This window comes from Vicugna pacos, chromosome 7 (assembly GCF_048564905.1).
Source record: "Vicugna pacos chromosome 7, VicPac4, whole genome shotgun sequence".
In the NCBI taxonomy this organism is placed as follows: domain Eukaryota; kingdom Metazoa; phylum Chordata; class Mammalia; order Artiodactyla; family Camelidae; genus Vicugna; species Vicugna pacos.
The window spans coordinates 238,413-263,917 of record NC_132993.1 but is presented as its reverse complement, the minus strand read 5'-3'; the positions used below and the strand labels follow the sequence as shown (position 1 = coordinate 263,917).

Sequence of the window (25,505 nt, the reverse complement as noted above, 5' to 3'; positions counted from 1 at the left end):
GACAGGTGACAGGCTAGTGGGAGCAAGCGTTGGTGAGGCTGACAGTGGGGGTCCGGGTGATGGAGACAAAGGAGTTCTTTGTACTCACATAGTTACCTAAATGTGAAATTATTTCCAAAATTATTTCTAAAAGTCCCTATTTCTATCAAATGACCAATTTAAATGCAGATTTGATTAATTCCCCTCCCTGCTTAAGAACTGTAGTTTACTTTGCTTCTACCGTGCACTTAAAGCTCCTGTGCACTGCAAACAGAGCTCCTCTCCCTCCTGGGGTCTGGGGTCCGGGGTCCGTGCCTGGCTGTCCCGCTGCTGCGCACGCTCAACACACTGTGCCATGGTCTCTCTCTGTTGCAAAACTCCTGAGCATCTTTCAGAGCCCAGTTTGTGTGTCTCCTCCTCTGGGAAGCCTTTTGTGGTGGTGAGTTAATCCTGTCTGCACCTCATGCTCGTCTCCACGATGCAACTTATCCACTGATACAGCTCAGCCCTCAGGAGCCCCTGCGGCAGCTCCGTGCCCGTGAAGGGCGCCTGATGTTCATGGGGGAGGTCTCAATTACCTGGTACATAGTAGAGTTCCCCGCGGAAGCCACGCACCGAGTCGCAGGCCCCACTTCAGTGTTTGCCAATGATGAAGATGCTGTCTGCGCAGCCTCGCTGGGTCCTCTGCTCGGGCCTAGTAAGGCAAGGCAGGTGTTGGCTGAACTATGGTCTCCTTGGGGACGCTCACCTGACATCATCTCCCAGCCTCATTGAGCCTGTAGGACTCAGGTCCCAGTTTTTGTAGGTGGACATCGGGGTCCCCCTCAGCTGTCTCCACGTGGCCCCTTCTGTCATGGCCGTTTGCTTTCTCCTCTCCCAGCAGTGACTTTCTGACATGTCACCTCCTTTTAATGTTAGTTAGGCCCATTCAGGATAATCTCCCTCTGACTTAGGTCATCAGTAGGCTAGTCATGGACTGAAGTTCAATCACATTCACAGGCCTGCTCACACTGGAGGAGAGTAGACCACGGGAGACCGTGGACTTGAGGGGCACTGGGGTTCTCCACCACAGTCTCCCTGTGAGTTGAGATAAGAAAGACGTGTTGATGGGCTCTCTGAAATTCCAGAAAGGGCTCCAATTCCTTTCACACGACAACAGATAATTTATGAATTTACAAATGAAGGCTATGATTGTGGTACCCCACCCATTTCCACCTGCTCTAAATGCTTATAATTCAGATAATGGTAGCAATAGTAATAAAAAAAAAAGCATTCATAACTAACATTTATTGAGTGTTCAGTCTGCACTAGGCACAAAGTGCTTGGGACTTAACAGAATTACTCCTTTAACCCTCTCAGTCCCCACAGAGCAGGTACCTGGTAATTCCCACCTTCACCGGGGAGCTCACGGAAGCACCGGGCAGTAAAGCACGCTGCTAGTGACGGGAGCTCAGACACGCAGACTCCTCACCAGGTTTTAGGTTTTGTGTCACACCCACACTCTACAGTGACACTATCCTTACGTGGCTTTTGTAACAAAGTTGTTTATTACGGCGAGGGATCGGGGGGAAGTTTTGTTTTTATCACAACCTGCAACTGTGCAGGTTTACAGTCTAGTGAGGAAGTTGGACATTTTTAAATTACAGGGAAGAGGATACGGGGAACTGTGACAAACCAATCGGATGCCGACGGAGCAGTGGAGGCTCCGGGGTGAGCAGGGCTGAAGCTGGTGGAGAGAAAGGGACAGGACCCCCAGCAGGGGAGCACCCACACAAAGCCCACCAAGCCTCCCGCCTTGTCTCTGGGCTTCGGGAGTTCCCCAGCCGCCCAGCCGTCCGCCAGAAACACAGCCTCCTCTCCCATGTGAAGAACATCACTGCCCAACCTAACTCTTCAAACCTGGACACCATGCCATTCAAGGCCCTTTACAAATTGGCCCTGTCCCCTTTCCAGCCTTCCCACCCACCGCATGCCCCCCACCCCCACTCACACACCCTCTGCTGTAGTCCTGCACCTCCCATAGGGAAGGTACTGGCCGCATGGGGCTCTGAGCACTGTAAATGGGGCTCATCTGAACTGAGATGTGCTGTCAGGATAAAGTACATACTGGATTTCAAGGAGAGTACAAAAAAAGTATAAAACAACTCAATATTTTAAATATATTTTATGTGACAAAATGATAACATTTTGTGTATATTTCGTTAAGTACAGTATATGATTAAATTTGATTTAATCTGTGTCTTTTCACTTTAAAAAATGTGGCTACCAGATAATTTATAATCAGCCCTGTGGGTCGCATTGTATTTCTGCTGGACAGCACTGTTATAGACACAGCTATCCCATTTCCTGCACCCTCCAGACCCTCCCTCCTCCCTTGGACTTGCACCCATATTCCTTTTCCCCTAAAATGCTCTCTGTGTCTCTCTGCCTGGTGGGTGATTTGTGCTTCAAGGCCTACCTGAAGTGAGGCCCTTCCCGACCTCATTCCTTTCTTCCAGACAGAGCCTGTCACTTCCCACTCACTGCATCATACGAGGAGTCCTCACACTCACATTCTTCCACAGCGGTTCACACACATCTCCCTCCAGGCAGTTGTGAGGGCTAGAGGTCCAGGCTGCGTTCATGGAGCTGTCTCCAGCACTCTACCAGTCCCCATGTCCTCAGATGAATAGAGGTGATAAAGGGATATCACAAGGTAAGATGCGAGGGGCAAATGAGCTACTTAGAAAAGAATTGTTTTAAGAAGTCTGAGGAGAGAAAGATTTTTTCACTTCCTCGGAACATTGACATTTATTTGGCCAATATGGTGGGGATGGTGAGAAGGAGACAGCATTTGCAAAGCCCTGTGAATACGGTGCATTTGGGGAACGGGGTGAGAGCCAGGTGGGGACAAGCAGGGAGTGATGCAAGAGTCACCTACTGGACTGCTACCTGCAAAGGAGGAGGATAGGCTGGTAGGGGCTGGAGTGGAAGAAAAACAGAATCAAGACACAGGGATGTTGACTGGAGCTTGAGACTGCACTGGGGAGGGGAGGGAGAGGGTTCAGGTCATGCCAGCAGCGTCCGCTTGTGACTTGCTCTAATACTGCGGCTGGTGACTTTATCCTTACAGTCAACAGTCTGAAGCTTTTTCAGTATCAGTTGTTTTCAGCTGACAAAGAGTGACACAGTGGTTAAGAGAATGGACTCTGGCATCAGACCATCCACCACCCTAGCTGTGTGAGCTTAGGCAACTGAATTATTCTTTCTCGGCCTCAGCCTCCTCATCTGGAAAACAGCAACAAGCCTACCTCACAGGACAGCTGTAAGAATTAAATGAATTACCAAGTGGAAAGTGTTAGTGTGGTGCCTCCTTTGGGAGCAGTTCCTAAATTAATAGTAGCTATCACTGAAATTACCTTTCATAACCCCCTTTCCTGTTTGCGTCCTTCCTAAGTGCTGCTGAGTGAAAATGAAAAAGGTAGTAGTGCAGAGGTCAATTAAATACAAAGGCTTCTTGGATCTGTGTTTAATTTCTCTAAGGCAAGGAGCTGAGTAAATGGCTTTTACGTCCGGAGCAAAGCAGACAGATGCATAAACCGTAAACTGGTTCCTAATAGTATGTGACTCAACAACACAACGTCTGCAAAATGTGCATCTACAGAAAAACCGTGATATCAAAATCAGAGACCCCTGATAACACACTCCCCGGCTGCTCCTTAGCGCAGGACTTGACAGCCTCCCCCTCCCGGTCTGTCTCCCCTTCTCCACACCCCCCCCCCAACGTTAAGTGCACTCTTCAAGGAACATTGACAGTCTGCAGAAACAGAGCTAAGTGTCAGTTAGAACGCGCATCACCCGACTGGGACCCACACCTCTTCAGTCTTGGGCTGGCTTTTAAACTTCAAATAAACACGGTTGTGGTAAAAATAAACCTGAGAGGCAGAATGTGTCTCAGTATTTCAGTCCTCTGTCTCTTGTTTTGTATAAAACCTGAATCTTTCAACAGTGACTGTTTCAAATACTGTTGAGTCCCACCAGCCTCGCAGGGCGTGTCCCGTCAAACACGAGGGAAAGTGGGCGGAAGCTCACTCCGCCGCCGCCGGGCCCGCGGCCGCGCTTCAGCTTCCCCGCTGCAGCTGCGGTGCTGCCGGCGGCCCGCGGGCCCGGCCCAGCTCTGTCCCCGCATCTAGAGTCCCCGACCGGGGGGAGACCCCGCGCCCTCAGGACGCCCGGAACCGAACACCATGGGCAGGACTCCCTTCCGCGCCCCTCCCTCTGGGCCGCGCGGCCGTCCCGGGGCTGCGGCCGCTCGGCGCTCCGCTGCCCCGCCTGCCGGTTGCTAGGAGGCGGGGAGGCGCAGGCGCGCTGGGGGACACCGCGGGGCACGTCGGGCCGGCGGTCGCTCGGCGCTCCGCTGCCCCGCCTGCCGGTTGCTGGGAGGCGGGGAGGCGCAAGCGCGCTGGGGGCCGCCGCGGGGCATGCCGGGCCGGCGGTCGTTCGGCGCTCGCTGCCCGGCCTGCCGGTTGCTAGGAGGCGGGACGCCGGCCGGGCCCAGCGTGCGGGCGGGCGTCTCCTCCCGGCCTGGCCCCAGACGGCTGCGCGGCCCCGGGCCTGCGCGCGGCGATGGAGCCCGGGAAGGTGGGTGCGGACGCCTCGCGGGAGGCTGAGCCCGTGGGCGCACCAGGTGCCGGGGCTGGAGTCCTGGCCTCTGGGGACGTTCCCGACGTGGCTTGTGTCCCCGCGGATCAGGTCGGGACAGTACTGGTGGGGCCGGCGGAGCCCTGCAAGGAAAAGTGCCTAGAACGGTGATAGTTTTTTATTCACTGAAGTCTAGTCTGTTGACAGTGTTGTGCTGGTTCCTGGCGTACAGCAGAGTGGTTCAGTTTCACACACATAAATACCTGTTCTTCATGCTCTTGTCCGTTATAGCTTATTACAGGAACCTGAGTATGGTCCCTGTGCTCTGCAGTAGGTCCTTGTTGTTCGTCTGTTTTATACACAGCAGTGTGTGTATCTGAAAAGCCCAAACTCCTAACTTATCCCTCCCCAACACCCTTCCCGTTTGGTAACCATCAGTATGTTGTCTATGTCTGTGAGGCTGTTTCCGTTTTGTAAATAAATTCATTTGTATAATTTTTTAGGTTCCACGTGTAACTGGTTTCATACGGTATTTGTCTTTCTCTGTCTGACTTACTTCATTCACTCAGTATAATAATCTGTAGGTCCATCTATGTTGCTGCAGATGGCATTATTTTATTCTTCTTTTATGGCTGAGTAATATTCCATTGTATAAATATATCACAGCTTCTTTATCCAGTCATCTGTCAGTGGACATTTAGGTTGTTTCCATATCTTGGCTATTGTAAATAGTGCTGCTGTGAACATTGGGGTGAATGTGTCTTTTCAAATTAGAGTTCTCTCTGGGTATCTGCCCAGGAGTGGGATTGCTGGATCATATGGTAACTCTATTTTTAGTGTTTGAAAGAACCTCCGTAGCAGCTGCAGCAAACTACATCCCCACCAACAGTGTAGGAGGGTTCCCTTTTCTCCACACCTTCTCCAGCATTTATTATTTGTAGATTTTTTAGTGATGGCCATTCTGACTGTTGTGAGGTGATACCTCATTGTAGTTTTGATTTGCATTTCTCTGATAATTAGTGATACTGAGCACCTTTTTAGGTGCCTATTGGTCACCTGTGTGTCTTCTTTGGAGAAATGTCTGTTTAGATTTTCTGCCCATTTTTTGATTGGGTTGTTTTTTTGTTACTGGGCTATATGAGCTGTTTGTATATTTTGGAAATTAAGCCCTTGTCAGTTGCTTCATTTGAAAATGTTTTCTCCAAGGCTGTAGGTTGTCTTTTCATTTTGTTTTTGGTGTCCTTTGCTTTGCAAAAGTTTATAAATTTGATTAGGTCCCATTTGTTTATTTTTGCTTTTATTTCTATTGCCTTGGGAAGCTGATGTAAGAAAACATCAGTAGGATTTATGTCAGAGAATGTTTTGCCTATGTTCTCTTCTAGGAGACGTATGGTGTCCTGTCCTATATTCACGTCTTTAAACCATTTTGAGTTTATTTTTGTGTGTGCTGAGGGTGTGATCTAACTTCATTGATTTACATGCTGCTGTTCAGCTTTCCCAACATCAGTTGCCAAAGAGACTGTCTTTTCTCCGTTGTATGTGCTTGCCTCCTTTGTTGAAGATCAATTGACCTTAGGCACGTGGGTTTATTTCTGGGTTCTCTATTCTGTTCCATTGATCCATGTTTCTGCTTTTGTGCCACCACCACGCTATTTTGATGACTGTAGCTCTGTAGTATTGTCTGAAGTGAGGGAGGGTTATGCCTCCAGCTTTGTAGGACACTGTTTTTAACTCAGTAGCTGTTAACTGTCGCTGTCCTGCTTGTCTGTGGATTCCCGCTAAAAGATGAGGAATTTAGTTTGCATACGTCTCCTCCCACCCTCCCTCCTATTACTTTCTTGTTTCCGTCATTGACTTTTATAATGTTTGTAGTATTGAGCAGGAAGTTAGTGCCCTCGCTATCCTCCGCAACTTCCTGCCCTCTGTCACCTTCTCCAAGATTCCCTTAGATTTTCAAAAGTTATTGTATAACTTAAGTTTTTTGTGAGTTGTTTATAGGTTGCTTTTAAAGTTGTGTTAGCCAAAACTTTAGAAATGGAGACCTGATTGAAATAAAAAATGTTTATTTGGTATTTGCTAAGACTGTGGCCAGGGAGACAGGAATTGAAGAAGCATTTGAATTGTGTTCCCAGGCTGTAGAGTGGGGGAGGATGGTACAGGCACAGAATGGCACGATCACAGTTGTCTGCATGAGTTGTTTGTCAGGAGTTAAAATTGGAGCTGGAAAGAAGTGGGGGTGCTTGTTGGGGGCCTGCGGCTGGCAGCTGCTGCTTGGTGGCTGCTAGTGTCCTTGGTCTGGTGCTGTTCAGACAAGGTTCAGGTTCCTGGTGATGCAGGGACGGGTCTGAGGCCAGTTCCTCAGTGGCCACCGGCCCCACCCTGTGTGTGCCTGAGCTGGGGTCCCCCCATTATGTCAGTTGTCATCAGTTACCGTTGTCGTCCGTGCGGAGCCAAGAAATGTGGCTGTACAGCCCTGGCATGGGGGCAAGGGGGCGTCTCTTTTCACACTGAGTGCAGTGTATCACAGTGTAGTTTACTTCCTGTTTCCTGTAGTTTCTGTTTGCCTCCTTCGTTGGAGAGAAGAGCATGTTCTTTTTAAATTTCAACCTTATCATTTATGACTCAGCTTATTAATCAGTCACATTATCTGTTGAATGAAATCTCCTTTAAAAAACCCTTCGCAGGGCTCACTGACTTTCAGGGCTAATTGTTTCAAGACCTTCACAGAGCTCTTCTGGGAATTTCTTTTCTTCGTTCTTTTGGGTTACATCTACTGTTTCTTGGATCCAATGCTGTCACCGCCCTTGAAATTCCCCATTTTTCCCCTGGAGTAAATCCTCAGACACCCTTTCTCCAAGGGTGTTATGCTCTGAGAACACGTTACTGCGCTGATGGCCCCATGCGAGAGTGCGGCCCAGGGTGGAGATCCAGTCCCAGCACCTTGACTAGCGTCTGCTTTATCTCCTAGCTACTGCTTGGCTGATGAGATACCTTTGCAAGTAACATCTTCTTTCTCTTCAGAAGATTCCGGGTCATTCTTCTTGGTGCTCTGGACAAATACGGCAGGAATCTGTTGTGGGTCTTTTTTCATTTGTTATTTTTCACATTTGATCATCCCTTTCAAAATATAAACTCAGATCGCCTTCACTTCTAGGACAGTTTTCCTGTTATTTCTGTATTTCCTTCTCCTGCTTTCCCCATTCTCTCTTTCTGGAACTCTGATCCAGTCTCTTGTAGGATGTTGAACTCATGGCCCACATTTTCCATCTCTGTCTTTTTCCCCTATAATCCAAGAGATTTCTCCAACTTTACTGTTGCCTCATCTACTTAATGTTTTACTTTGTTAATTTTAATATCGAGGATTTTTTCTTGTTCTTATATCGTTCCTTTTAGCAGCATTTGTTTAACTTGTGCTTATAATATTTTAGAAAAATTTGGAAGATATTCCTTTTATGCCTTTTTTTAAAAAATAAAGATTTCTCTTTATTTTCTTGGTCACATTTCCTTTTAGGATCCTTTTCTCCATTTGTTTATCTTGATTCTTTGCTCTCTCATGTTTGTTTTTCTCACTGATCTTTCATATTTGTGTGAAGTGCCAGATTAATTGTGTAAGTTCTGGGATTCCAAGGGTTTTCTCTGCTGGTCCTCTGCTCTGGTTCCCTGTCAGGCCGCCTGCACTGTCTGCAGAGTCCTGCTGGAAGCAGGGGTTCCAGCACAAGCCCCGAAGCCCCTCGGGGCTCCTCTCCACCAGTCCTCACACTAGTCATCAGACACCCCTTTCAGACACCTGTTTGCCTCTGGGACCCCCGTGAGTTCCTTTCCCTCCAGTGTTTTTCTGTGGTCTGGCTGAGATCACTCACCTGGTTTATTACAGTTTGTGTTATTTTTGGGTCACTTTTGGGATTTTTTCTGGTACATATTTATTAAACATTTAAAGTCACAAAAGCCACGACCTCAGGGCTAATGTTCGCTGGCAGCTGATGGGTGTGCACCTTAGTTCTCAGTTTAAGCTGGTCACTTACTTCTTAGGAAGTTAACCCACCGGTTGTTAGAACCTGATTGTGTAATTACTGTGACTTCGTGGAGTTACTACTTTGTCTCCTGACGCAAAGGGAAGGGTCAAGGTGGCACCAGCTTCTTGATGGTGTTTCTTCCGGCCCATGTCCTGTGCCAGCCCTTCCCCTTCCTCTGAGCATCTGTGCACTCTGCGCTCACACACACACACACACTCTGTGCGTACACACACCGCGCTCACGCACGCACTGCACTGACGCACACATACTGTGCTCATGCACACACACACACAGCGCTCACACACACGCACACACTGTGCTCACACGCACACACACACTGTACTCACATGCACACACACACACTGCGCTCACACATGCACACGCACTCTGTGTTCACACACACACGCACGGTCTGTGCTCACATGCCGGCAGTGCAACGCAGCAGGGCCAAGGCCTCCCTGCCCTGGGTGCTCACGGCCATCCCTGGGACACCGAGCATGCCTCGTGTCTCCTCGGCAGCACACCTGCTGGTAGGACCAGGCAGTGCTGTGAGTGCTTTATGTATTACACAGTGTTGTACACCTGTTTTACCTGGATGAAAGAGCACACTTCAGCTTACCTTGCTTACATGGGAATGGCCAGGCCCAGCATCTGCCCCATGGACTGGGGGCGAGGCCTGGTGTCAGCAAACCATGCAGGGTGGACAGGAGTGGACACGGGGGCAGCCCTGGAGAGGCGGGAGCCCGCGTCTCCCCCGCAGCCTCACTGCAGTGAGAACAAAGGACAGTAGCCATGTTTAGGGAGCGCTTCCTCAGTCACTGAATTAGATAATTCAAAAAATTCTGGGATCAGGCATAATTTTAAAAGATTAAGACAGCAAGAGGGAACTGTCTTGACCCCAAAGCGGTGTGTGAAGCAGCCTTTCCCCCTTCGGGACTTTTTAGCAAATGTTAGGGTGGTCTGTCACCTCTGGGGGTGGACAGCATCCTGTGCCCCTGTGGTCCTGGGAGTCGCGGTGATGCAGGGACCCCGCCCCGGGGCTGCGGCAGGTCAGGAGATGCTAGTCTAGCCGGGTGTGGGTGGCAGTGGCCTGGACCGGAGGGTGGAAGCAGGGCATGAGTTAGAGGAGGACATGCAGGGACCTGGTGAAGAGCCGTGTCTGATCTGAGAGTGGACCCGCCCCTGGCTGGCTGTCCGGGCACCAAGACCTGCACCGAGGTGCTTGGAGACGGATCCTGCTTGGCCTCAAGTCTAGGGAGCAGGGACAGCCGTTTTCACCCAACTGATGGAGAACGAAACAGCCTTGCTCTCTGACCTGCGGACTGGTTCAGTGACTGGCAGCTGTGGGCAGGCAGAGGGAGAGGTCTGCTCGCCCGGGCGGTGCAGGGCACTGGAGGCAGGAGTGGAGGCCCCTGCGGGGCGGGCAGCTGCCCGGTGCTGCCTGATGGGACACCCGTGAGCACAGCACTGCCGGGGCAGCTGGTGGAAGTCACAGCTGGGGTGTGTGGGGAGGTCCGGGCGGCTGAGCTGTTCGGGTGGGGAAACTGGGGAAACCACTTTTCTCCAAAAGGGAAACAGGGCCAGCAGGGCCACCTAGAGACCCAAACATGACCCTGGGGGTGAGGCCATGGCTGGACGGCCTGTGCCTGGCTCAGGAGAGACATGGTGCAGGGAGGTGGACCCTGCGTAGTCATGTGGGCCCCGAGGCAGGGCACTGGGGTCTACGGCGCTGCTTCCCTGGGCCCACCTGGGGCCGCGCCTGTGGTCTGACACCCCTGCCCCCTGGGGGCCCTCCCCTGGTTCCCGCAGTCTCAGGATGAGCTGTGGGCCCTGCGTGGATGGGAAGGGAGGGAAGCAGTGTGACCCCTTTATCCCCGCGGAGGTGGACGGACTGCCTGTTGCCTGGGTTCTCACTGGGCGCCCAGCAGGGCTTTGCTGTAGAAGCTCCTGGACAGCAGCCGAGTCTTGGGCTGCGTATGAGCGCTCCCTGTGTCTGTCCATCCCGCGCACAGGACGACACGCACGTGGGGTGCCAGCTGAGGTCCCAGCGGTAGACTGGCTGCTCCTGTGGTCGGAGGGTTTACTGTTCAGGCAGCGCCCTTCATGGAGGACATGCGGCCTCCGGCTGTGGAGTAGGTTTTAACTGCACTTGCTGCTCCGCGAGGCAGACGGGGAACACGGGCGAGGGCGGCTCCCGTCTGAAGCCGTGTCCCCGCGCGCACTCTGTGGCGCTGCTGGACTCGTGTGACAGTGAGCTGTGGTGGGCGCGAGGTGCTTGTCATTTTACAGCTTAAAAAGTGTGAAGAGAAAAGGGAAAGAAAGAAAAGTGCAGGACTGAGACCTGAAGTTGAGCTTTGGTTGGTGGGAACGTAAGAGGCGGGTGGAGAACCCTGGGTGGGGTCTCTGCTGGAGATCTGTTGCCTTCAAGATTTTTACTTTTTGACACAAGTGCTATGATTACAGCCACTTGGAGAGCCATTCCGATGGGTTCCCGACGCCCTCGGTCTGCTGTCCGGCCCTGGAGCTGGGTGACCGCGCTGCCGGCACATGCTCTTCCTTGGGTTTGGACCTTTTGTTCGGAAAAGGTCACGTGTTAACCTCTCTAAGGAGCCTTAACTTGAGAGAATGGATTTTAAAGTTCAGCAGCTGTGAGCTGCAGCCGTGCTGGACGCTGATCCTCTTAACTATATCTTCCTGTGACCCGTTTTGTTAAATCGACCAGCTTATCGGACGAAGAATACATTTCCTAGTGAGCGTGATGGTAGAGGGCGACGCGTTTTGTGGCCACCCTTTGGCCAGGTTCTTCCACCGGCTTGCTTTTTGTTCCTTTCTGCCTAGTGTATTTGTGAGCGGCTGTGATTTTCTTCTGCTTCCCTAATCTTCACATCACCAGGAAGACTTCTGTGTTTTGTCTTCATTTGGGACACCTTGGCTTTAAAGTCGGAGCACTCCAGGTCGCCCTGCAGCTGTGCCCTTAAGACCGTGTTTCTCCAAGGGAAGGGGAGCAGTCCACCGGAAACGCCCTTAGTCCCGTCTTACTGTTTTCACCAGGCCGTGTCTTGCATGCGGCTGGGGACCCGTGTCATGGGCTGGTGTCCTCTCAGCACCTGGGGGGCCACCTGCCATGAGCCCCTGGGGGGCCTGAGCCTGGGAGCGTGTGAATGTCACATTATGAAGTAGCTTGTGATCACTTGTGGGTGGTTTTAAGATCTGTGTTGGTGGTAGTTTTAATTCCTGTAGAGAGACTTGTGTTTTCTGGCATATGAAGGGCTGATTGCCACTGACTGGAAGTGACAAAGCTCCCTGGAGCAACAAAATTCGATCTTTTAAACTTTAATGATTCTGACTTTATGCTTTTTGTTTCAGAGAAGAACCAAAGATGATACTTGGAAAGCAGATGACCTCAGAAAATACCTTTGGGTAACATACTTTAAAGATTTGGGAAGAAAGACATGGACCTTGGATGGTTACCTGGGGCAGTTTTACCTGGTTCTCAGGGCTGCACGACTTTGCTCACGTGTGACGTGACTCGTTTGGGGCAGTTTTCACACAGAGATAAAGCCACGTGGTTAATTGCCCTGGAATGGCCCTGGGATAGGGTCCCTTCGCCCCCCGCCCAGCACCCCACCAGCTCAGTCGGGTTTCTGTCGAGGTTCAGGGCTCGTGTGTGAGACAGTGTGTCACTGTGCATGTGTGTACACGGGGGGCATCCAGGTTGTGATCCAGGCCTCCTGAGGGCTTACAGCGAGGGTCCACGCTGGTGGAGTGGGCCCTGGGTGGTTAGTGTCACACTTACTGCCCAGCCCACACCCTCTCTCTTCTTTCTGCTCCACGTGGTACTTTAGGGTCAATTTGCCAACACATGTAGGTGTCCCTTAGGTGGGTGCTGTCACCAGTCGTGGGGCCGCCAAGTCTGACCCCTTCTTGGGTTCGAGAGTGTTGGTCTAGGCCCGTCCTGCTGGGATGGAAAGCCCTCAGCCTGCACTTTAAGGCCCCTTAGTGAGTCTGACTCTGTTTCTGAAACTTGCCATCTCTTGTTCAGGCGGCACAGTCAGCTGGTCCCAAGGAGGATAAGAAACACAGAGAGAAACAGCCGCAGAAGGATCTGGAAACGGACCTCCCTGAATGCCGGGAGCACAGACGCAGGGACCCAGAGCGGGACGCCAGGTGCAGAGACAGGGCGGCTGAGAGGGAGAAGCCACACAGGCTTCAGGACCAGGACCAGGACCGGCATCGGGACAGGAGGAAGGACACCAGGAGCCGGGACAGAGAGAAGCCCAAGGAGGGACACCGAGAGCAGGCCACTGCTGAGAAGGCCCCCAGCCGGGGGAAGGAGCGCGAGAAGGGGGGCCACAGGGCACGGCGGGACGGGCTGAGGCAGGCAGCTGGCTGCCACAACCTGCTGGGCTGGGACGCGCAGGGGCAGCCACCTGACAGGCCGGAGCGCAGGACGCAGGCAGGTGTGTGCAGGGCGGCCTCCTCCCCGCTGCTCTCCGAGTTTTGTAAATGCTGGGTGGTGGGTTTGCAGTGAGAGGCCTGGGCTGCACCCTGTGCACCTGCCCCTGCCCCCTTCTTATGTTTTACAGTTCATCTCGGCGAGTGAGGGGGTAACTGTTGTCTCATTGTTTGCTGGGGTTTTACTGTGAAATATAGTTTAGACTTAAGTCTCCGTAAATCTTAGTCCACATAGTAAATAGACAAAAATAATGCTCTTTGATAGAAAGAAATCCTGAAAAGGAACAGATTTATTTTAAGCAATGTTTAAATATCACTTGTCCAGATTCCTAGGAATTCTAGTGTAGAGATAAATGTGCTTTTTTTCTCCCAAGTACGTATTTCATTATCTTTTATTACACAAATGGTGTGTTCTTCCTATAAGAAATTCAAACCAACCAACATAAACAAAAAAGGGAATGTCAGAAGAGTTCGTAGTAACTTTGGGAGTCCCCAGGCTAGGAAGCTGGGCTCAGGCTCCGGGAGGGGGTGTGTCTGTGGCCTTGGGCAGGGCCAGGCTGAGGTGGGTCATCACTTAAGTACGTTGCCTCTTTCTGGGGTTATTATGTTGGTGTTCTCGGTAGTTTTTTAAATAATAAGGCTGCAGGCTTGTTAAGCCCCCGGTGCCCGACAGCCCCCAGAACCTGCCCCCCCACGGCCTTCCCTTCCTCAGGCCGGAAAACCTGGGGACCACCCTGACCTGCACTTCCTCTCCCAGCCTGGGGAGCCTGGCCCTTCTCCCCTCCTCTCCTGCCCCCACGTTGGGCGCGAGCCCTGGGAGGGCCCCCACCTCCTCTCCTGCCCCCACGTGGGGCACGAGCCCTGGGAGGGCCCCCACCTCCTCTCCTGCCCCCACGTGGGGCGCGAGCCGTGGGAGGGCCCCCACCTCCTCTCCTGCCCCCACGTCGGGCGCGAGCGCTGGGAGGGCCCCCACCTCCTCTCCTGCCCCCACATCGGGCGCAAGCCCTGGGAGGCCCCTCCTGCTGTTCTGGCCTCTTGTACCCAGGCTCCTAGAAAGTGGCCAGTGTTTGGTGGATACTTCTGGACGGAATGAACTTTGTTTCAGTGATCGCTGTATGTTTAGTTTTGTCCTCATCTTTTAAAATATCGCGTCTCTTAGGACTAAGCCTAGTAACTTTGAGCAGACTCAAAAGAGAAAGTCTAGTTTCTCACTGTTGGACAAGGCTGTAAGTGGTGTCTCCACTGGCTGCCCATGCCAGGGAGAGCTCGCGGGTCTGGGCAGCAGGCGGGCTGGATGGAGCCTCGTGGTGGGGCCTCCTGGTCCACTACGCTGTGCCCTCAGCAGCGGGGCTCTGGGAGGCAGGGGCTGGGCCCAGCTGCTCGGAGGCTGGCACCTTCCAGCAGCTGAGCCCTCGGAGGAGACGTCGGCCCTCCTGGCCAGTTTTCCTGGGAGGACTGGGCTCTGTTCCTGGGCTCCTCTCAGCGGCCCAGGGGCTCCGAGGGCCTGGCATTGGGCTGCTGCCCCTCTCAAGTTTCCAGGGCCTCCTCTGACACCTTCTCCAGGCTGCTGGATACCAGCTGCCATTTATTCCATTTTAAGCCCGATTCCAGAACTTGCCACCCTCGAGACTGGAGAATGTTAGTCAGGGGTGTGTTTACATACGTGTTACTGTGTAGTTCAGTTGAAGCTGGAGTTGGGAATGTTAAAACTTGTTTTATGTTGTAGTAAGTAAAGCAAGGCCTGAGGAGAGGGAGCCAAAGGGTGAGGAGCCCGAAGGAGGCGACGAGGAGAGAGAGAGACGGTACCGGGAGAGGAAGGTACGTGGGGAGGCAGGCCGCTGCCGACTTGGGCTTGGGCGCCAGGCAGGCGCGTCTGTCCGGTGCAAGAGTGAACCGTGGCCGTTTGGGAGAATTTAGGAAAACCAGGCCCCCCCCAGAGAGAACTGTGGGTCACATCATGCACGTGTATTCATGTGTGTGTATGTGGATGGACATGTACGTAGAGACAGTTTTCTTAGGTTGGATTGTTACTGTTTTATAACTGTTCAAACTGAATACATCTTGAGCATTTTCCTAAGCTATCGTGTGTCTATGATATTATTTTATCCATAATATAATACTTAATGATATGGACTTGTCATGGTTTTCTTGACACGTCTGCTTTTTTTGGACACTTCAATTGCTTCTAATTTTTTTTTATTATGAAGACATCCATGGTGTAAACTTTTTCACTTATTCTGAATTATTTCTTTATGATTAATTTCTGGAAGTGAACTTGCTGGATCAAAGTCAGGGTGCACTTGCCCGTTTGCTTTACCTCAGAGCTGTGATTATGTATATCACCAGAGCGTGGCACCCCACGTCATCACTGTCAGTCTTTGCTCATCTGACTCAGAGAAAAGGGCGTTTCCTAAAAGGCTCTGCGGCCCTGCGTTGGGCCCGACCTGTGTGTGTGTGCGTGGCTGTCCGGCGGGGTGTCGTGCTGGTTTTGGGAGCGCCTTAAGGTCACCTCTGTGCCTGTCACGTTTGCTGGGGTTCTGTTTGTTCTGTTCATGTTACTGTGGAATCTGTATTTTTATATGTTTAAATCATGAAATAGTCAAGTCTGTCCTTCCGAATTCCCGTTGCTGATGCAATGAGCTCTCCTCCCCACACTTGCGTCATGTTAGGAGTCGCCCGTGTTTTGTTCTGGGTCCTCATAACTTCTTAAACACTCAGGTCTAATCCCTCAGACTTTGTTCTGTGATGGGTGTGGGCAGCCACGTAATGTTACACTGAGCGTCTCCATCAGGACCTGGTTGTCACGTTTCTCTCTGGGAAGGTTGTCCTGGCGGCTGTGAGCAGAGTGGGTGGGGCTGGAGGCCAGGGGGTGGTCTGCGGTGGGATGGAGGGCGTGGGGCCCCAGGAACGGAGGTGGGGAGGCCCTGCATGAAGGAAAAGGCCAGTCCAGTTGGGGTTATGTTGAGACCTGGAGATGGTGCTCCCGGCCCGGCATCCCATCCAGCGCTGGTCCACGCTTACCCACCTTGTGATGACGTCATAGTTGTCACTGGGCTCCAAGGCAGTTGAGGGATGCAGAGATGACGTAGCGATGGTGCTGGTTTTAAGGATCTCCCTGTGGGGAGGGGCAGACGTGCAAACTGCCCAGGAGACCGAGGGACCTGGGGACGCACTGTTGGGAGGGGAGCCCACAGAAGCCGGCAAGTCCCAGACATGTCCTGTGGGAGAGGGTGTGCGCTGGGAAGACTGGGACGAGGCCCCCGCCGTCCTCGGGCAGTTCAGCAGCACCCTGGGCAGGGAGTGAGGGGCAGCCGCTCCCAGTCCTCATGCTCAGTTTCCATGTCACGCTCCAGTTGCGGTATGGCGACAGCAGGGACAGCCCTCTCAAGTACTGGCTGTACCAAGAGGAGGGCGAGAGACCGCACAGGTGGCAGGAGGAGAGGAAGCGCCGAGAAAAGAGCCACGCCAGGGAGAGGAGAGACAAGAGCGCGAAAGACAGCAGCCACTCACTGTCTGACAGGGGCGGGGAGGAGCGGCGGAGAGACCGGCGGCTTACGGAGGGCTTTCCTTCTGAGGACGAGCGGCTCCGGGGCCACGCGGACAGAAAGGACAGGCCGTGGAGGGAGGAGCAGTGGAGGAGGGTGGCCAAGGTACCTGCCCGCCCTGCTCCCGGGCTCCCAGCCGGTGGCCTCACCCAGCTCTGTGAGGTGCTCATGGCGACAGACCGTCTAACGCCGACACACCTGGGGACCCTGGCCCTTTAGGTGTTCTCCTCTAAGTATGTGGCTTTGTGACATAGCCATCTTCCATGTGTTTGAAAGTTTGTAACTTGAAGCAGTACAAGGAGCTAGTCAGATTTTCTGAAAATAATGTGACATCGAGAAGTATAAATTTCTCCTGCTCAGGTAATGTCACTGAGGTGACAGTCACTCTCAGTGCACCCTTATTCACCTCCCTTACTTAGGGCGACACCTTACTAAAGCTGAGAACCATCATTGTGAGACACGCCGCAGCAGAGACACTGCTAGGACTGAGCCCCGCTTGTCTTGCAGGCGTCACTATCGCTGATTTGTTGTGCTGTACTAATGAGTGGTTCTGGAATCTTTCCCGACAGAATGGTGAGCACAGAAGTCGAGGTGCAGGTTCCAAGAAGGACGAGACCGGCAGCCAGTAAGGCCCCGCGCTCTTGGGTGGTGGCTGTGGGTTGTGTGTGTGGCGCAGTCCTCACAGGTGCCGTGGGGTGAATTTTCCTTACTGGGCCTGGTTGGGGTTGGTAAGTGAGCGTACTTAATGGGTTTACTTCACTTACTCCAGATACAGCCCTCCCACTGTGTGTCTGCTGTGCTGGGGGCTTGAAAGCTTGTTACAAACGGTTAGTCCTGCTCTGCCTTTTGCACACTTGCTCATGCAGCATTAGGAAGTCAGCTCTCATGGGGCGGAGGGGGGACCGTCCTGAACTGTGAGCCGGGAGCCTCTGCACATGGGCTGTTAGGCACCTTTTCCCAGTGTCTGGTCCACGTCCCCGGACATGGAGCCGCCTGCAGACTCCCGCTCGCGGTGTCCGAGAGTCAGACGACAGACCCAGGGCCTTGGCACCACCGCTGCCTGTCTGCCTGCTCGGGTGCCAGGCCGTGGAGCTTTCTTCGCCTATAAAACTCAGACGATGCCCCTTGTGGGTTTTGTGAAGTTACAGATTAGAGTTTATAGAGGCTCTCATTTTGTGTATCAGCTCTACATTTTAATTTGTGCATTGCAACAACCATTTCTGGTCATTCTTTTTCATAGATGAGGAAAATTTAGGTTAAATGCCTTGTCCAAATTCTTACAAGTTTGAGCAAAGTTAGTCCTTAAACCTGGGGGTGCCAATTCCTAGATTGTGTGTTGCAGATCTGCCGCGGTGCACAGTGAAGCTTTTGTCTGGCTCTGTATGTTTTCAGCCACGTGCTATATTGAATTGGTATGAGTGTGAGTTCCAAAAACTGAAAATCAGTCTGAAATTTTGAAAGCCTTAATTTTAGGGTCCAATTAAACATATACATGCGACTAATAAATAGAACATATTTCAAGATAAATCTTTCTTTTGGAAATACAAATATTGCATTAAACACAAAACAGTATTTGGGATTGATTCTCTAATAAAATCGCAGGAATTTTCTAGAACTCTTATGAGGATCTATTACACAAGCACAGGTTTGTTCAAACACAGTTTCTTCTCTCTGCTGAAGGTATTTCCTATCTTGCATTACTGCTGAATTAGTAAAAATTGTTTTTAAAAAGACTTCAGTGTTCATAGTTCTAATAAACCAGGCTTTGCAAATTTGCCAACCTAATTGTATCAAATGCTGATAACAGCCTTCACTGAGGTGTAAATGTTTTATTTTTCACGTCGTCATTTAACATTAGTTTTGATTTTGATCATGTTTGCTTTCTAGGCATGCAGAGAATTCAGGGAGGAATAATGGAAGAGATAAAGACTCAAGAAGGAAGGTAAGACACTTTGCACTGATTCTTTCATACAGTGGGTGTGGTCCTGTGTCTCAGCCTGGAAGCTGGGCTGGAGACGGGCCTTGTTTCAGATGATTTATTTCAGTAGTGATTCCAGGAGGCACATAAGAGACACACTTTAGATTAAAAGACTCACATTGAAGGTGAAAAGATGGACGAGGTGAACTGTCAAGCAGCAACCGTGACAGAGCTTGAGTGACTGTTGTGTGCAGGCCGAGTCGCTCGAGAGGCAGAGAACAGTTCACAAGGATGAACTGAGCAGCTTGCAGGAGATGTGGCAATTGTGAAAGAACACACACCTCACGGAAGAGCCCCAAAATACAGAAAGCGAAAACCTGACAGTTACAGGGAGAGATAGAAAACCCAACAGTAGGAGGCTTTACCCCCCACTTCCAGTAGTGGACAGACGACAGCATTTCACACTACAGGCTGGACAGCTCAGACGGAAGGGACATCCCTGGGAGACGTAAATTAGTGAAATGGCCTCCGGGGAAGCGGAAAGTCTGAGTGGGCCTGTGGTAAGTAGTCGCGTCAGTGCTAAAAATCTTCCCACAAAGCAGCCCAGGCCCTTGACCTCGCGGGCAAATCCATTACACGTTTGTTACTGACGCTGGCCGGCTTCGGGGCTCCACTCCCTGCCTCATTATTTCGTGTTCTGGGCCACGTGTGTGTCATGTGTGTGTGTGTGTGTGTGCACGCTGGGGTGCGCACATGTAAGTGTGCGCGGGGTGTCTGTGTGTGCGCGTGTATGCAGGTGTGTGTACGTGAGGATCACATGCAGATCAGGCAGCATCACTAGGACACCAGCAGCTCCCCGTCCTCATTTTTACGCTGTCTTCGTAATTCTCGCCAAGTGGTCTTCAGAATGACTACTTCATTTCGCTGAAGTGGTGCATACCAGGGTGTTGGAGTGACTGTCAAAACATTTCTCAGTTTTCCATTCTGTTGTCGACAATGTGACAACCAGATTGGGCTTCTGTGGTTTCCCTTTCTGTGTTATTATCTGGGGGGCAGGACCAGGAGTAACTGTCTTTCGTGTCTTGTGCCCTGTTTTTGTGGATCTTTATTCCACACACACACAGAAAGCGCAGTAACTTTCCGAGTGGCAGGCGGCACGTGTTCTGCTGGGTGTGTGCGTGTTTTAGTCACCAGTTTGAGGCAGTGGTTGGGTCACTCACTGTCCAGTGCAGCCACTCCTTAGGGGAAAAGTCAGCTGTGCAAATGTTTCTTCCCACATGACCTTTTTTCTGTGTGATGGTTTCCAGTCCTGCTTTGATACATGCGTTTGGGGGATTTGGGTCCTTTTACTCGCCCCACCCCAGTGCAGCACACTGTTTTTCCCAGTTCATTGTGGAAATCTCTCCAGCTCTAATGATACAGGCCTCTCTCCTACTTTTTGTGGGTAAACTTCTGAATGTGGAATTATTGGATGAGAATATATCTTTTTCTGTTTTCCTTGTGTCTCCCATTTTTTTTTGTACAGGTTAACATTGTTCACTAGAATTATAACATGAGCCATATTTGTAATTTTCAATTTTTTGGTAATCACCTTAAAAAAGAAACATAAAATCAATTTTAATAATATATAACCCTACAGTCCTGAAATATTTTTCTTTCAACATGTAACCAATGTAAAAAATTATCAACGAGACATTTATTTTACATTCTCTTTTTCACCAAAGGAGCAAAATATGTTAAGTACTTTTTTCCTTAAGGTATCCAGAAGGGACCTTGAAGACATTTGACAGGTCGTTTTGGCTTGTGCTTGGGGCATGTGTTTCATAGCATCGGCACTAACTTGACCTTGATTTAGTTCTTGAGCGTTTATGAGACCCTCAATATGCCAGAATATGTTCTGGATGTGTGGACGACCCCCTTGTTCATGGGGGTACCGTGCCGTCCCCACACTCAGGCACTGAATAGTTCAGGGCAGTGACGTCCGAGAACTGTGCCTTCTGGTGCCAGTGACCATAGCAGGGCTGGTGCCCAACTTCTTCCGTCTTGCCCGCCCCTCGCTGGCACCAGGGAGGAGGCACCAGGAAGGCTCTCCCGCTTCTCAGAGGAGACAGTGACGCACGAGAGGCTGAGTGACTTGCGGGGCATCGCAGCACTGGGCTGCCTCCCAGCCAGACCCGAGGCCCCACAGAGGGATGGGTGGCCCGGGGGTTGCCTGGAGACGCTCCCTGGCACTGACCACCGCGTTCTGTCCTCAGCATGGCCGCGAGGAGGGCGCGTTGGAGTGGAAGCTGGCCCGGAGGCGAGGCAGCGAGGAGGCAGTGGTGAGGAGAGGGCGCGTGTCTGGCTGTCACCTGTGTTCCCTGCACTCGGGCACCTGTGACGGGGACTGGGGCGGGAGGTAGGGGTGTTGGCGTCCGTTTGCGAGGCCGCGGTCCTGGTGGGGCTGCAGAGCGGACTGGGAGGAGCTCGGGGTGGGTGGATGCCCAGCCTGCACCTGGGTGCTCTGCATTTACAGTCACCAAGTTTGGGGAGAACTGGAGAAGCTAGAGACATTCCAAAAGACCGAATTCAGGCTGTTGTTGGTGAGAGGTGTTCAAGGTTGCAGATACTTTTCAGAGATAAATGCCAAACCAGAGAGTTGGACGGAAGCTGCCCTCCGACCAGAGGGGCCCGCTGGTGAGACTGAGCCATTCTTTCCAAAACTGTGGGTGACGTGGGGGCTCTCTGCTCAGTGCCTCCACAGGATGGGGGACACTTTCTTGCCATCACCCTCCTGTCCCCCTGGCCGGCACCCTTCCCGCTGTCAGGCCCTGAGTGTTGCTGAGGGGGGCGTTGTTGGGGACGTGAGGAGCTTGTGTGCTGTGAGTTTTGTTTGAAGCTCCTGCAGAGCATTCGTTTCAGTTTCTCTCACCAGTCTCAGGGCTCCCGCTTTTGGTGCAGTGAGCGTGACGTCCCTCTGCTGCGACGTCAGGCTGGGAGGCCTTGTCTCGGGGCAGTTCTTCCTGAACAGCGTTTGCTTGGAGTCACTGCGCCACCCGGCCGCGCAGTGCCCTTGGGAATTGTCTCTCGGTCCTGTGGGCGCAGGCCCACGTGGCCACTGTGGCAGCGCCTGGGGGCTTGGGGTAGGACACCCACTGGCCTCACATCTCTCAGCATCTCCTGCCCTCCTCCCTGAGCTCCCCGCCTGTTGGCCTGTCTCCCACCAGGTCCAGGCCGCCTCCCTCCGCCATCCCCGACACCTGCCCTGGTTTAATCCTGAAAGGCTGACAGGCCTCTCCTTCCCTGGGGCAGGCCACACCCCCCCCCCCGCACGGCTGCTCTAACCCCCACGTCCATCCCATCTGTAGGCGCCAGAGGCTCCCATTGATGCCACTTTTATTTCTTCTCCAGGATAGAAACCAAGGCCCCTTTGGTGGGTGGATATGTGGTGGCTCGGCCACCCATCCATCCATCCCCCAGTGCAGCGAGCTGTGTGGTTTTGATCAGATTTCCCCTCACTTCTGTGACTGAGAGGGGACAGGGGACACGGGAAGGTTGGGGCTGGACTGGGGACAGTGGTGGAGCAGCTGTCAGGTGGGGGCGCAGGGCCCTGGGGGAGCCCCAACGTGGGTGCCTGTGGGATGCAGAGGTGCCGCGTCCCCACTGGGCGGGAAGAGCAGGTGGACGAGCAGGAGCAGCCGTGGGGAATGGGAGTTTTCTCCACCGGTGCTCGTTTCTGCTGCCTCTTCCCTGGAAACCTGGAACGTGCTCTGCTGGTTTTCCTGGGACCCTCTTCCTTCCGGCCAGGGAGGCCACCCACCCTCCGGAGCCCCACGGAACGCATGTCCTCCGATTTCAGGAGAGACCCTGAGGCCCACAGGGCGGGGCCGGGGCCAGAGCAGGCGTCCCTGCGTGCAGGAACACACGTGTCTGTGTCTTCACAGGGAAGACGCAGATGTGGTTGTGGGGAGGCGCTGCTGTGCGTCTGTGGTTGCCTCTTTTCTTTAGTCGTCAGCATTCCAGAGGCTTCTCAGAGTGTGACTGTTGACGCTTTCTCTTCGTGGTCATACTCATCATGAGGGTATTTCTGTAAGAATTTGTGGTTAGGTTATATTAGTTTTATAAACACATTTTAAAATAAGCAACGTCAAATGAATCTCAGAAAACATATGTTTTCCCAACCCATTTGCAAGATTCAAATTTATGATTGGATGTCTTAGTTATATGCTTCATTTCTTCCTCCAGGAGATTGGAAAGGAAGACGCTGACTCAGAAAACGCAGGAGCTGGTGAACATACAGCCGGTTTTGAAGATGATTTTGAAGTAGGTGTAATTAAAAATTAAAATTATTCTATTATTAGCATTAAAAGTGTTCTCATCTTAAAGATAATTTGTTCTAAAGCTAGAAACTTAACAGTTTTTCTCTCTCTTTTTATTGCTCTTAACACTCCGTATCTGACTTAGGTCTGTTACCTACGCGTCTACCAATGCTGACCAATGTGATGTGATTAAATGACTTAAGTTTACCCTGTTGTTGGTGCTCCCCAATCAAACTTGTGTGTGCGTGCACGCCAGGACGTGTGTGTACGTGTGTGTACGTGCGTGTGTACATGTGTTATACGTGTGTGCGTGTGCATGCCTGGACGTGTGTGTACGTGTGTATAGGTGTGTGTACATGTGTGTACACCTGTGTGCGTGTATATCTGCGTGGAGCACGAAGTACACGTGTCTACATGCACATACACGCACATTCCCCGCACTGAAGCGTTTGCACATGGTTGTCCACTCAGGTCTTGGTGGATGCAGGTCTGTAGACTCCGGTTCCTTTTTAGAGAAACACGTGCAGCCATTTACACGATTGGTCACTCAGTGACCCTGGACTTTACAGACTGAGCCTCGCTGCGGCCCTCTTCTGCTTCAGGGGACAAGTTGTGTATTTTCTTCCGTGTAGGGTTTGTCCTAGTAGCTCCAGGCTCTGTGACTGTTTGCAGGACTATGAGGATGACTTTGAGGTCTGTGACGGGGATGAGGACAGCGGGCTGGATGCACTTGAATCAGCAGAGATGGCAGAAGAGCTTCCCCCGGCCAGAAGGAGGGAGATTGAAGAAATTCGGAAAGCCATCCATGCAGAGAACGAACGGGTGGGCGAGCTGTCTTTGAAGCTGTTGGAGAGCCCAGGCCAGGTGGAGCGTGGAAGGGGTGCAGGGCCAGGTACGTGAGCCGAGCCAGTTCCCCCGCTCCCCGCTACAGGTGCCTGAGCACTGCTCAGTGCCCATGGGGCCACTGGCTGCAGACACCGCCCATTTCCCGGGGTCAGTCAGCCAGGCTGCTGTGCAGGCCGCTTTTTTTCTGACAGAGGAGATGAGTGTCACCAATGAGGGGCAGCAGGTCCCAGGGCCAACGCAGTGCTCAGGGGTCAGGGCACCTCCAGGGGAGTCTCCTTTCCCAGGGCTTTTCCTTAGGAAGTGTACTTTGCTCAGAAGTTCTTGGCATCTGGATACGATAAAGTCACTTGTATAAGGGCAGGAATAAATATTTTAAAACCACTTAAAGGGAAAACTATGATATTCTAATAAAAAATCAGCATTAAAATAACCCCAAAAATTCAAATAGGACAATATTAAAAACATTGGATAGTGTACTGCTTTAAATGGTTTCATAAAATAATTGTTAACGAGTAAATTAATACGATGTAATGATCCAGGTGAGGCCAGGCAGAGCGACTGTTGCCTCGTCTTGTGCGTCTGCTCTGGAGGGAGCAGGACTGAGCCGGGGTGCTGGTGTGCAGGGTCCTCTTGAACCTTGGAGCTGGGTGGCGGCCCGCAGGCTCTGGTGTGTTGCCCGTCGCTGCTGTGCGGCCTGGCGGTACCTTGGCCTCTCTGTGCCTGGCTCCTCGCCCATAGAACAAGGGTATGGCATCTTGGGGCTGCTGTGGACTTAACTAAACAAGCTGCCACATGCGAAGCGCTTGGGGGCACCAGGCCTGTGGTGACACAGAGACCTTAGTCGTTGGTGGCGTCCGGTCACCATCTTTCAGCGGCCGAAAGGTGTTGGCTCTCCTTGTCCTCCGCGGTCAGCCCCATGTCGGGGGTGGCTGTGGCTGCAGCAGTGGCCTGTTTGTTTGTAAATGATACGCCTCATCTTTGTCCAGGGCGACAGGAAACTGTTTGATAAGTAACTTTCCAGAGCAGTAAGTTACTCCGTGGTGTGGAAGTGTTCACATACCGCCAAAAGGAATTGCGTGCTTGGCTGGCGAGTGTTTCCCAAGGGCGGACACCTGCTCCGCGGGGTCTTTGTTCTCGTCTTGACCCTGTGGCCTCAGTCAGGGGCCAGTTTCCTCACTTCTGAAGCTGGAGCAGCAGTCAGCATCATCTCTGGTCCTGCGCGGTGCTTGGCAGATGCTAGGGTTTTTCTCATAAACATGACCTGCTTCCACCCTTGTCTCAGTCCTGCTGGTGGGTGTTCTGACCGTGGGAGGGTGGAGGCTCACAGACTGGCCACCTGCTCGCTGCAGAAGGCCAGCACCGGGCAGAGCTGGGGCTGTGGGATGGCTTCCGTCCCGCAGGCCTCGGGGATTTGGTAAAACTGTAAGCCAGCAGGGTGGTTCATGCTCTTTGGATGAGTTCAAACACAAATGCAGAAGGACTAAGAAGTTGGATTAAGATACAGTTGAAATGAATACATAATAGACATGTAGGTACATCTGTACGGAAACCGCAGAAACCCTTGGGGAAGAGGCGACGTGAGGAGGTCCATGCACGGCAGAGTGGTGGGCGGAGCTGCTGACCCTCACAGGAGCCTCTAGGCTGCTCCATGACTGGTCACCAGTCCAGCTACCTCTGCCCGCACCTGCCTGTTTGTCTCGGGGCAGCGAGTGGCCAGCCCCCAGGAGCTCACGTCTGCCATTTTCAGCTCTGCCTTACACATCTCAGTCCCTTACAGAGCGTGCAGTTTTGGAGGGGGATGGGAGTGGAGGACTGCATCTTCTGTTGTGTT

General features: G+C 52.2%; 1 protein-coding gene across 5 annotated transcripts in view; it reads left to right on the top strand.

The window, feature by feature from the left end:
* The first annotated feature begins 4,386 nt into the window (after nucleotides 1-4,386).
* The window catches only part of DYNC2I1 (dynein 2 intermediate chain 1), a 42,681-nt gene continuing 21,562 nt past the window's right edge, over nucleotides 4,387-25,505 (top strand). For 2 of the 5 annotated variants that reach the window (XM_072964039.1, XM_072964038.1), the window contains exons 1-10: nucleotides 4,387-4,599; nucleotides 11,979-12,032; nucleotides 12,655-13,072; nucleotides 14,794-14,885; nucleotides 16,421-16,717; nucleotides 17,182-17,237; nucleotides 18,500-18,554; nucleotides 20,786-20,851; nucleotides 22,755-22,832; nucleotides 23,501-23,720. In XM_072964039.1, coding sequence (XP_072820140.1) covers nucleotides 4,585-4,599; nucleotides 11,979-12,032; nucleotides 12,655-13,072; nucleotides 14,794-14,885; nucleotides 16,421-16,717; nucleotides 17,182-17,237; nucleotides 18,500-18,554; nucleotides 20,786-20,851; nucleotides 22,755-22,832; nucleotides 23,501-23,720 — 1,351 coding nt within the window. In that variant the 5' untranslated portion in view covers nucleotides 4,387-4,584. The remainder of the gene's footprint in view (nucleotides 4,600-11,978; nucleotides 12,033-12,654; nucleotides 13,073-14,793; nucleotides 14,886-16,420; nucleotides 16,718-17,181; nucleotides 17,238-18,499; nucleotides 18,555-20,785; nucleotides 20,852-22,754; nucleotides 22,833-23,500; nucleotides 23,721-25,505) is intronic. The other 3 variants (XM_072964037.1, XM_072964036.1, XM_072964040.1) reach the window with 2 other exon arrangements.